We start from the raw sequence: 13300 nt of genomic DNA on the forward strand, positions 1-13300 counted from the left end.
AGACTATGCAATGGTCACTACTTACAAATGCTGTTGCGGATAGATGTGTTTGCAACAGGTAGGTGGGATGTTGTTCCCTTGTAGTATATCTTCTCATCATCTGGCAGATATGTCATTCAGGATTCAGTGAGCAGTGGTGCTTCTGAGCATCTGTTGCTGATGGACATTGATGTCCCACAACCAGAATGCATTTTGTCTTTGCTACCCTCGGTGCTTCTTCCAAGCGGTGTTCAATGTGGAGGAGCACTGATTTATCAGCTAAAGGAGGGTGGTAGTGGGTAAGCAGGATGAAATTTCCTGGCCCATGTTTGATCTAATGCCATGAGACTTCAATGAAGTCTGCAGCCAATAATTAGGACTTCCAGTACCTTTGCCTCCTGACTCTATACCACTGCACCCAAGGGTGGTAATGGAGGAGTCTGGGGTGTTGACTGAAAGGTATGATTGAATGTGATTGTCAGGCTGTTGCTTGATTAGCCTGTGAAACAACTCTCCCAGTTTTCTCACAAGTTCCTAGAAGTGAATAAGGAGAACTGTGGCCCTTTTATCATGTCCGAGTACAGTGCCTAGATCGATGTCTGGTGGTCCATATGGTTTTATTCTTATACTTGGTCACAGTGGTTTTGTATATGGCCTAGCTAGACCACTTCAGAGAAACATTTGTACAGAGTCAACCAGGTCATCGCAGGTCTGGAATCACATAGGCCAGCCCTAGTAAGGACAATGGATCTCCTTCCCTAAAGGACATTAATGAACCATATAGGTATTTACAGTAATCCAGTAGTTACCTGGTCACAATTATTGACTGGCATTTAATTCTCAATTAACTGAATTTAAATTCCCCAGTTGCTGTGGTGGGATTCAAACCTAAACTGATTAGTCTAGGCGTCTGGACTACTGGCCCAGTGAGGGTGGCTGTTGCTTGTCTATCATCATCTAGTATAACTGCCACACCTCCATTAAATAATGTTGTGTGAATTCCTCTCGGTACATATTAGTATTGTCTCGAAATAGTTGAGGTATAAAGCATGACTTTTTTTTTCCAGTCAGCATGTAAAATCTGAAGAATTTAGGTGGCTAATACAATAACACCTGTATACTGCTAGTAACCATGAGCTCAGATTGTGATTCCTTCATTGAGTCAAAGATCTTGTAAAATGCTCTTCATATGTTCTTCACACTAATATCCATTTTGCATAATTTCTAATGAGTACTGTAGTTGAAGTCTGATCTGCTTATACATTTGTTAAAATTGGTTACGAATTGTCTGCTTTCTGTGCTGTTTGTAAAAAGCTGTTTTGGCCTATTTTTAGACCTTCAATCACTGAAGATGATCTGAGGAATCTGTTTGAAAGTACTGGATGTTCAGTGAAAGGCTTCAAGTTTTTCCTGTAAGTCTACTTTTGTTGTGTTATATCTCTAGCTACTGTATGACATCACATAACGATACTGAGTTAACCTTGAAGTCCCTTCAGTTGGTTGTTGCTGCTATCAGCCTTTTCATACTGAGGTGTAATCAAATATTAGTCATATTTTTACTACATAATATTAGCAGATTACCTGTGATGCCGTTCACAAGTGTTTTATTTGCCATGTTTTGCTGCTGAACTTTACTGTGCTCTTCCACTATCTATCAGTGCATCATCTTAATGGTAATATTTCTTGTAAATGTCCCAAATGTTGAATTGAAAAATGAAAACTGCTTGATAAAATGGCATATCTCCTAACCATATAACAAATTAGGGTAAAGGAAGAGACAGTTTGACAAGAATGCATGGTGTAATAAGATATATTTGCTTAATGTTATACATCAGGAGGATGGTCAGCCCAAGACTTAAGTTTTTGTTAGGTAAGCTTGTCAAGGGATTATAGAGTGATGTGTAAAGAAATGCAAATTGGCCTCATTTAATAGAGCAGATTCAAGGGGCTGAATGGACTTCTGTGCTTAAGTTGAAGTATGGAATATTGTAATAGATTTTTGTGGAGCATTGATTTTGTTAAGTTCACAGTTGAACCTTGTAACTTGCTGAAATTTAAAAGCAAGGTACACAGGTGACATTCAATTTTCAAGCACTTTAAGCTGCTGCAGCTGAGCTCTTAAGAGTGTAACAGATTTGTTCTTTTGTCCCCACCCCCAAAAAAATGATTAAAAAATGCAGGTAGACTGGGAAAATCAGGTTGGTAGTGGATCCCAAGAAAAGGAATTTGTGGAATGTCTACGAGATGGCTTTTTGGAGCAGCTTGTGGTGGAGCGGAGCCCACTAGGGAACAGGCAGTTCTAGATTTGGTGATGTGTAATGAGGCAGATTTGATAAGGGAGCTTAAGGTGAAGGAACCCTTAGGAGGAAGTGACCATAATATGATAGAATTTATCCTGCAGTTTGAGAGGAAAAAGCTGGAATCAGACGTAATGGTATTACAGTTGAATAAAGGCAACTACAAAGACATGAGGGAGGAGCTGGCCAGAATTGACTGGGAAATGAGCCTAGCAGGAAAGACAGTGGAACAGCAATGGCAGGAGCTTCTGGGAGTAATTTGGGAGACACAGCAAAAATTCATCCCTAGGAAGAAGCATTCTAAAGGGAGGACGATGCAACCATGGCTGACAAAGGAAGTCAGGGACAGCATAAATGCTAAAGAGAAAGCATACAATGTGGCGAAGAGCAGTGGGAAGCCTACAAAGACTAACAGAGGATAACTAAAAAAGAAATAAGGAGGGTAAAATAGCCAGTAATATAAAAGAAGATTGCAGTAGTTTTTTTTTAGATATATAAAGGGTAAGAGAGAGGCAAAAGTGGACATTGGGCCACTGGAAAATTGATGCTGGAGAAATAGTAGTGGGGAACAAAAAAGTGGTGGAGGAATTGAATAGGTACTTTGCATCAGTCTTCACAGTGGAAGATACGAGTAACATCCCCAAAGTTCAAGAGAGTCGGGGGCAGAGGTGAGTATGGTGGCCATTACCAAGGAGAAGGTGCTAGGAAAACTGAAAAGTCTGAAGGTGGATAAATCACCTGGACCAGATGGATTACACCCCAGAGTTCTGAACGAGATAGCTGAAGAGATAGTGGAGGCATTAGTAGTGATCTTTCAGGAATCACTGGAGTCGGGGAGGGTCCCAGAGGACTGGAAAATCGCTAATGTAACCCCCCTGTTTAAGAAGGGATTGAGGCAAAAGACGGGAAATTACAGGCCGATTAGCCTGACCTCTGTCGTTGGTAAGATTTTAGAGTCCGTTATTAAGATGAGATTTCAGAATACATGGAATTGCATGATAAAATAGGACAAAGTCAGCTTGGTTTCATTAAGGGGAGGTCATGCCTGACAAATCTGTTAGAATTCTTTGAGGAGGTAAGGAATAGGTTAGACAAAGGAGAGCCAATGGATGTTATTTACTTGGACTTCCAGAAGGCCTTTGACAAGGTGCAGGACAGGAGGCTGCTCAGTAAGATAAGAGCCCATGGTGTTAGAGGCAACGTACTAGCATGGATAGAAGATTGGCTGTCTGGCAGGAGGCAGAGAGTGGGGATAAGGGGGTCCTTCTCAGAATGGCGGCGGGTGACTAGTGGAGTTCCGTAGGGGTCAGTGTTGGGACCACAACTTTTCATTTTATACATTAATGATCTAGATGAAGGAACTGAGGGCATTCTGACTAAGTTTGCAGGTGATACAAAGATAGGTGGAGGGACAGATATTATTGAGGAGGTGGGGAAGCTGCCAAAGGATTTGGACAGGTTAGGAGAATGGGCAAAGAAGTGGCAGATGGAATATAACGTGGGGAAGTGTGAGGTCACGCACTTTGGTAGGAAGAATAGAGGCATAGACTATTTTCTAGCTGGGGAGAGAATTCAGAAATCCGGAGTGCAAAGGGACTTGGGAGTCCTAGTCCAGGATTCCCTTAAGGTTAACTTGCAGGTTGAGTCAGTAGTTAGGAAGGCAAATGCAATGTTGGCATTTATTTCGAGAGGACTAGAATATAAAAGCAGGGATGTGCTGCTGAGGCTTTATAAGGCTCTGGTCAGACTACATTTAGAATATTGTGAGCAATTTTGGGCTCCGTATCTCAGGAAGGATGTGCTGGCCCTGGAGAGGGTCCAGAGGAGGTTCACGAGAACAATGCCAGGAATGAAAGGCTTAACATATGAGTAATGTTTGAGGATTCTGGGTCTGTACTCGATGGAGTTTAGAAGGATGAGGGGGATCTGATTGAAACTTACAGAATACTGAAAGGCCTAGACGTGGGGAAGATGTTTCCATTAGTAGGAGAGACTAGGACCCGAGGGCACAACTTCAGAGTAAAGGGAAGACCATTTAGAACAAAGATGAGGAGAAACTTTTTTAGCCAGAGTAGTGAATCTATGGAATTCATTGCCACAGAAGGCTGTGGAGACCAGGTCATTGAGTGTATTTAAGACCGAGATAGGTTTTTGATTGGTATGGGGATCAAAGGTTATGGGGAGAAGGCGGGAGAATGGTGTTGAGAAACTTATCAGCCATGATTGAATGGCGGAGCAGACTCGATGGGCCGAATGGCCTAATTCTGCTCCTATGTCTTATGGTCTAAAAATGTACATGAATATTAATTTCTCTCCCCTCTAGATACGCTTGTTAAAAATAGTTAGTGTGCACTTGGATTACGAGCATACGAATTAGGAGCTGGAGTAGGCCATTCGGCTTCTCGAGCCTGCTTTGGCTTTTAGTAAGATCATGGCCGACCTGATTGTGGCCTTAACTTCACATTCCATCTACCCCTGATAACCTTTTGACTTCCTTGTTAGTCAAGAATCTACCTACCGCTGCCTTGAAAATATTCATTGCAAACTGTGCCCCCTAGTTCTAGTCTCTCCCACACAGGAAACAACCTTTCAGCATCTACTCTGCCAAGTCCCCCAAGGATCTTATATGTTTCAAAAAGATCACCACCTGAATCTTCTAAACTCCAAAGGGTACATGTGCAGCCTGTACAACCTTTCCTCATAAGATACCACCCCACCCCCCTTTTCCCAGGTATCAGTTGAGTGAACCTTCCCTGAATTGCTTCTAATGCATATATAACCTTAAATAAGGAGACCAAAATTGTACATAGTACTCTAGATGTGATCTCACCAGTGCCCTGTACAACTGTAGTAAAACATCCCTACTTTTATATTCCATTTCCCTTGCAATAAATGACAACATTCCATTTGCCTTCAAAATCACTTACTGTTCCGTGTATTAATTTTTTTGTCGTATACTAAGATACCCAAATCCCTCCGCCCCTCAAGAGTTCTGCAGTGACTCCATTGAAATAATATGCAGGTTTTCTATTCTTCCTGCCAAAGTGGACAAGTTCACATTTTCCGACATTATACCCCATATGCCAATTTTTTGCCCATTCAGTCAACCAATCTATGTGCCTTTGCAGACTCCTTTTGCCCTCTTCACAACTTTTTCCTACCTTTGTGTCATCAGCAAATTTAGCAACCATGCCCCATCATCCAAGTTATTGATAATAATTGTAAAAAATTGATGCCCCAGCACTTTGTCATTCTAATGTGCGTTCATACCCCTTTTGGCTATCCCTTTTTGGCTATTAGTAGGGTGAGTTCAATTGTCTAACATGTGCCATGGATGCCCTTCTAAACGAACAGGAGAAAGGGACAATGTATCATCCTTCATTCTCCCATACAATAAATTGTTTTTAAAGAAAAGCAATCTAGTTCCCCTATACCATAGGGAACTTGAAAGCTAAACTGACATTGTGCCTTTTATTTGAAGTGTTGTGATATTTTCAGTTCCACTGTTTAACTGACCATGCTCTCGGATCTAATTTGAACAAATCACGTGTCCCATACCAGAAAAAGTTTGAAGCTTAAGTTTGTCTGAATTGCAGTGATCCATTCGATATTCCCTTCTATCTGAGGATCATTATCTCTAGATGGACTAGACCTCCTTGAGTAGTGATTGCAACACAACTCTACTGCCAGATCTCCTGTTGTAGTTCATTTATGACCTTGATGACCAATGCAGAAGTAATCCATTTGATCTTCAACATTATCTCATGCTGAAAAGATCTTGGTGCTGCCTCCACAGAAAGAGAAACCAAGGGTGTACACCGCAGCTGACCACCTTGTGTGGTGGAGCAGGGAAGGTTAATTGGAATGTCAAAAGTGAAAATTCTTAAAGCACCAAGCCCTGAGTGATTTCCCTCACTCCCTTTGTTTTTGTTAGGAATACGTCCTATGTTCAGTTGTGTGAACTACAATTGGAAGATGATTTTCAGACAATCCATAGAAACAGTATTATATGAATAACTGTTGCCTTTCTAGTTTTATCCCTTCCTCATTGAAGGAAAAGGCCTACACTGTTGATGGGAGGGAGAGAGAATGAGGGCCATTGCATTTTTTTAAAATTGCCTTTCAAGAAATAAACCATAAAGTGATTAGAAGTTGTGGAATAAAACACTCTCTCTATTTGTGTAATTTTTTTACTAAAGTGAATCATCTATTTAATAATCATGTCCAAAATGTTGAGAGTAAAGCGGCTATGTTGAACTTGTATAAATTACTAGTTTGGCCTCAGCTGGATTATTGCATCCAATTCTGGGCACTGCACATTAGGAAGGATGTAAAGGCATTAGAGAGACTGCAGATAATGTTCACAAGAATGGTTCCAGGGATGAGGAATTCAGTTATGAAAATAAATTGGAGAAGTTAGGACTGTTTTCCTTCGGGGAAAAGAAGATTGAGAAGATTTGATAGAGGTATTCGAAGTCATGAGGGGTCTGGACAAAGTAGATAGAGAGAAACTATTCCCACTTATGAAAGGATCAAGGACAAGAGGGCACAGATTTAAAGTAATTAGCAAAATAAGCAAAAGTGATATGAGGAAAGACTTTTTTTCACGCAGTGAGTGGTTAAGGTCTGAACTGCACTGCCTGAGAGTGTGATGGAGGCAGGTTCAATTGAAGCATTCAGAAGGGAAATAGACTGTTATCTGAAAAGGAAGAATGGGCAGGGTTACGGGGAGAAGTGGGGGAATGGCACTAGTTGAGTTGCTTACTCGGAAAGCAGGTGCAGATCCAATGGGCCAAATAGCCGCCTCCTGTTTTCCCTATAGACTGGGACCACACAATGTGGTAAATTAGCATTCAGACAGAGACTGAAATACCAATGACCAGCACCATAACAGTTCTGTGATTCTATGAAAATGAGCTTGGAATCCACTTTCAAACTGTCTCATTCTCTAACCCATAGTGATTTGTATGGTGCTTGTAGTTTTGATGTTTTCAGTGCTCTGAAATGATGTATAGCATTCCTTTATGAATAAATGTTGGAGTGTAAAATATCGCATTACTGGATAGCACTAGAAAGATTGGAGGAGCTGGAGCTGCTGTTCTTGGAGAAGGTTGAGAGAAGCTTTGGTGGTATTCAAAATCATGAGGGTGTCTGGAAAGAGTAGGTAGAGAGAAACTGTTCCCATTGGTGGAAGGTGTGTGAACTAGGGGACACTGATTTAAGGTAATTGTCAAAAAGGAGCAACAATTGACATGAGGAAAACCTTTTTCATGGAGCGAGTAGTTAGGACCTGAAAAGCATTGCCTGATTGTGTAGTGGAGGCAGTCATTTTAGGCTTTCAAAAATGAATTGGATCATTATCTGATAACGAAAAATTTGTAAGGATATGGGGGAAAAGAAAAGGAGTGGCACTGGGTAAATTGTTCCTTCAGAGGACCAGCACAGACATGATGGGATGCTCACTGCCCAGTGGATTGGCAGTTCACAGATTCATAGGGTACACATTTTGCAACAGTAGTTCCCTTTGTGGAGTGCTTCAATCTTTGCATGGTATGGGAAACTGGCTGGAATTTGTTCTGGGCATTTTTCACTCTTAGCAATTGTGCCCAAGAACAACATTGACAGAGGTTGTGGACAAGGCACGTGTCTGCAAATGTTGACCAGGTAACGGTCAGTAGCAAGTGGTGTCTTGGCTATTTTAAATTTTTATTCCAACAAATAATTTCCCTTGTTGACTTTAAAAACAACCTATATTGCGGTTAAATTGTTTCAAAACCCATTTTGTTCTTTGCATTGCAGGAAGGACCGTAAGATGGCCCTTATCCAGTTAGACAGTCTTGAAGAAGCAATCCAGGCACTCATTGACCTTCACAACCATGATCTTGGAGAAAACCACCATCTCAGAGTTTCCTTTTCTAAATCTACGATTTAATTCCTCTCCTGTTTTCCCTATAGACTGGGACCACACAATGTGGTAAATTAGCATTCAGACAGAGACTGAAATACCAATGACCAACTATGCCTGCAAGAGATGCTTAGAGTAATGATGTTTTAAGTGGAACACAACAGTGATGATGGGATCCTTCCTTTTTGTTTAAACTTCTCAATACCAATTTTCTTTATATCTAATTTTTGAAAGGTGCGGGTTTGTTGCAAGCAGTCCGCAGCCATAAATTGATGTTCATTCACCTATTAACAACTGGTTCAGTGAGAATTTCTTTTTAAAAAGAAGTTTACAATCTTGGGGGAGAGGGAAAAAAATCAGGTCTAGATCTAAAAGTTTGACACACTTTAAACAAATTATTTTGGTAATATTGGGGAAAAAGAAATAAACATCATGGGCTTTCATACCACTAAAATATAATCTGAAAGAAATTATCAGTTTCGTATTTACTGTGTACTTGTTTAATTATCATGTGCCTTATTATGTGCTTATAATCAAATAGATTAGAGGCTTTTCCTGAGGTTTCATCAGTACATGTATTGTGGGTTCTTTCAAAGGGAGTCTTTCTCCTTGTAGATTTAGGTGAATTTTCTTTTGTGTATTTTGCAGCATTGCAACAGTTGCTAACTGATTTGATTTATATTACAAATTAGTACACAGATGGGAATGAAAATGCAAACTTCCTTCCTCTCCTCGGGCAAAATGCAAATCTGTATTCTCTCTCTATCATCCAAGAGCTGCAGAAATGCTGTATAAAAGCCTGTACTGCAGTTTTGATTGAATATTACATATTATGACCAATTCAAAACTGCAATGCCTGAGGCTGATTTTCCTTTTGAATATCTGCAACGTTCTAAATGATTTAAATATCCAATCTGTGTGCTAAGAGTTTGTTATATGTTATCTTAAATATTTCATTTATTTGGATCTGTAGTGTGAACTTACCTGTTAATTTTACGAATGTTTAATTGTTATTATTGGCTGTTGTTTTGAGGGAATTAGGCTTTTGAACGTTTCTGTGCAGATACTTTTTAAAGTCTTTGTTGGGATTTTTCCTTTCTTTCGTTAGACTCCCTAGCTAAATATCTAGCATTTTGTGTTTGCCTTTCTTGCTTTATTGAATGCTCACTGGACTAACTGCCAGTTTAGAAAAAATGTCCTTAACTCTTCCATCCATTCTGAAAGATACTTCAGAGCTGCACAGACTTTGCGAAGCTGCAACTAAACCATGGTTAGAACTGTACTGATTTATTAAATACAAGACTCTTTAATACCATTCAGGTGGAATTCCAAGACACTTAACAGAAAAGAAAAAGATTAAATATTAGTGAATGATAAGGTAGAGAAAACATGAGCTTTTATTTCAGGGTTTCAGAGAAAAACCAAAACAGGACCAAAGTTTATGTGCCTTCAATAGTCTTAATCATTTTTTTCTCTTCCCTCCAATTTGATCTTTTCCTTTTACTATATTTAGGCCTAAAATAGAAAACTATTATGAATGTAGTTTCAAGTATAAAAGGAGGGAGATTGTGAGTAATAGAAGAATAACAATTTTTTGTTTTTGTTATGAGGTGCTTCATTTGATTGCACCTAGCTTTAAGGAGAGTATACCTTAAGGTCACTAATTTACATTGAATTGGATCTGTCAACTCCTGCATGCCGAGCGTGGAACCAGAGATTCACTTCATAAAAGAAGCATCTTAAAACAGTTGTTAGGAATCGCACAGTATCCTTGCCGTTTGTGATGCCCTGAGCCAGAACTCTCCCAAAGTTGCGATTGTTTTTTCATTCACCGTTCGACAAGTGTAAAGCCTGAAACATTAGTGTGTAATACCTCTTGCTTTGTAACACCAAGCAGTGTGATGTAGCATTCTCAACAGTGGTCTGACAAGTTGTTTATACTGTCTGCGGAACAGGTTAAGGCAGAACTCTTCCATTTGCAGGCAAATAGTCAAACCAGCTTCTAGCTGCTAATACTTGTAACTGAAGAGGAAAAGTCAGCTGACTTGAATTGACTGACGCTGTGAGCTACCTAAATTTATTTGCTTTTTGAATTTAAAAACTGGACTGATGTTTGTGCAGCACCAACAATGGACTAGTATGTAATGGCATACTGTCTGAGGTGATGCCAGTTAGACACTTAACAGGCATTTGTCTTCAGTCAATAGGGTGACGGTGACATTAGACATGCAGTATAACTAGGCTTGAGACATGCATTGCAGCTGGGATGCTCCTACCTGTGCAGTTCAGGCGAGGGTAGCAACATTTACGTGGAATCCCTAAACCTCTCTTTCAAGCTGCTTTTCTTAAATTTTCCCCTTCTAGCATTGAGGTGTTGGCAGGTGTATAGTGCTTTCCTCCCTGTTCATTCATGTACTTGGTCTGTTCTTAAAATTCCCTGCTTTTTTGAGTTTGTAAGAATGTTCAGCTGACAATGAAAATGCTGTAAATATTTGTAACAACTTTTTTTTAATCTGAGGTTTTTTGGGAACAAGAAGAAGTACAAACTGGTTTTTATATGAAAACATTGATTGTCTTGTATATTTTGATAAGCAACAGTACCAGGTTTCATTTGTAAAGCAGTTTGTGTCAATGTGGAAGAAACAAAATGGATTCCATTTCTGTTAAGATGATTTGTTTTTAATGCAGAGATGATGAAATATTAAAAAAATATTTTCTAATTGTCTATTGCATGTCTCTGTATACAGTGTTCCATTTCTTTCAATATGTGTGTACTTGCTTGTATGGCCTTGATAATCTTTCCTCTAATTGTAGCATGCTTTCAATAAATGCCATGACACCTCTTGATCTTCCTGCCTCTTTGTCTAGCACTTCTAACTTTCTCTCTATTTTTTTTCTTAATTCTAGATCAGAGATTTCCAAACTGTCAGTTGGGGTGGGGTAGGGAGAGACGGGAGATAATGCGCTCTGCTTATCTGTAGGGTTTGGGATGAGTTGAGGTTACCTGTGGGGGCCATGAGATGGGATGTTATTTACCTGGGTAGCCTGGTTGTTTACCTGGTTCCTGTCTGTCCCGTTCCCCTGTTCTCTGATTGTCGGCTGAATTGAATTTCTTTTGCAGCAGGCTTTGTCACCCTTCCATGTTCTTCCTGGTTTACACTGGAACATGGTCTTTCACAGCTCCCCAGGAGCAAGGGCTTCTGCTGTGTCAACAGTCCACAGCTGCAGTAATGGGCAAGCGTAATGAAGCCGTGCCGGGGGTGGGTGTGCAGCATACAACCACACTTCCAAACTGTGCATGTGCTCCTTGCCACTTTGCTCTTATTGAATAATTGTTTTATCTGATTAACAGCAGAACAGAGGTACACCCAATCCACCACCTTTCACTGTTCTCCACATCACACTGAGAAAAATATAAATTTTGTACTTACAGCGAAGCTAGTGCAAGAGAATTTAGAATGAGTTACATAAAATTTAGGTGAAGGTCTTAGCAGGAAACTGGAGATTTTATTTATTCTGCGCAATATGGGCTCAACACATTTCCCTATTCATTCCTTTATGAATATTGAAATTGAATAGAGTTGCAAATACTTAAGTGCTTTTCATTTTATGGCTAATAAAATACAAAAAATCTAATTTTTTAAATATGGAATGGTCAGTTTTCTCTCTCATCTGTTTTTTGTGAAATTCAGTTCTAGAAAGGCAACCAAAGGGTTTAAAATTTGCCTGAATGTAAAGACTGATTTTTACTAGAAACTGATTCTACAAATCTGACTCATTCTAATTGCTGAGTTAAGAGCAAGTCAAGTTCTCTTTTTAACTTCGGTTTATTTAGTTGCATAGTCGTGGCGCTGTGCGATGTATATTCCTTTGTCTCAAATAGTATGTTAGCTGAAAAATTAAAATCTTGTTCTAAGCTAAGAACAAGATCTCTTGCTCTGAGAGGGTCTGCGTGTGCAAAGGACACAAATCTCTAAAAAGTTTGTGAACCTCTGTTCTAGATCTATTAACTTTTTTGTTAATCTTTATATCTCATGACTTGCAGTCTTTCTTGCTGAAGTAACATTCTTAAAGCCCATTTTTAAATGTTTTATTAAAAGAACCAGTGTGCCATTGTTTTTTGCCTTTTACAGTTCTGCTGTGTGTATGATGCTCCATTCTGTCAAGCACCATCTTTGATGGAAGTAAACCTTTCAACCTTTTCAGGTGAAGGATGTCATTCGGATTCAATACAGAGCAGAGTTTACAAGCCTTAGAAAAATTGGGCATTTTGTATGTTTGTACATACTAAATGGGTGTGCACATACTGTTAGAAAGATGTTTTTAATTAGTTGCTTGTTTTATAGGATTTTTGAGACTTTGCTATCATCCTGTAGATGGGATAATTGGAGAGCCCTTATCCCATCATTTAAGTAATGTCCCTTGCTGATGCTCTGGAGATGGATAACTTGCAGATTGCCACAGGTCTGGAGCAGTGGGAATGCTTTATCCTGTCTAATCACAGGGATTTCCAAACCACACCATATGTCAAAAAATAAGTAGTTCAGCAAGTTCCTAACAAGAGTCTTGTCAATTCAGCTCCAAGCTGCCTGATCGACGTGCAAGAGAAGTTCAGTAAAAACTGCCTTTTACATCTCATTTTCCACGTATCTGACTGTCCCACAGAATATGGGTGAGGTTGGGAATTCATTGTTGTTGTGAAAGGAGAAACAGAGGGTTACTGGCACAAATTTGCCATGTTATTGGGCAAGGTTGTGTGAGCTACTAACTCCGAGGGCTGACCAGATAATCCGAGAAACAACATGGTGATTTGATCATTTGAATTGGTTTTTTAAAGAAAGCTTGAATTAGTAAAGAGACTCACCAGCTGTTGGTAATGTCATTAAAAAAATCCCAACTGGTTCAATGAAGTCCTTTTTCAGTAAGAAAACGTGCCATCCTTACCCAGTTTGTGACAGTATGTGGCTCCAATCTTAACACCAACCTGGTTGACTTTTAACTGCCCTCTTGTGGCTTAGCAAGTAATTCAGTTATACATCAAACCACTACCAGAAATTCAAGAAAAGACTCACCACTATCTTCTCAGGGCAACTAGGGATGGACAACAAATACCTGCCTT

General features: G+C 39.7%; 1 protein-coding gene across 6 annotated transcripts in view; it reads left to right on the plus strand.

The window, feature by feature from the left end:
• Positions 1-10901, plus strand: part of ptbp3 (polypyrimidine tract binding protein 3) — a 116807-nt gene extending 105906 nt beyond the window's left edge. For all 6 annotated transcript variants that reach the window (XM_041186615.1, XM_041186610.1, XM_041186612.1 and 3 more), the window contains 2 exons: positions 1314-1391; positions 8076-10901. In XM_041186615.1, the coding sequence (XP_041042549.1) occupies positions 1314-1391; positions 8076-8208 (211 nt within the window). In that variant the 3' untranslated portion in view covers positions 8209-10901. The remainder of the gene's footprint in view (positions 1-1313; positions 1392-8075) is intronic.
• Positions 10902-13300: the final 2399 nt, after the last annotated feature.

The sequence above is a fragment of the Carcharodon carcharias genome, chromosome 4 (assembly GCF_017639515.1).
Source record: "Carcharodon carcharias isolate sCarCar2 chromosome 4, sCarCar2.pri, whole genome shotgun sequence".
Taxonomy (NCBI): Eukaryota; Metazoa; Chordata; class Chondrichthyes; order Lamniformes; family Lamnidae; genus Carcharodon; species Carcharodon carcharias.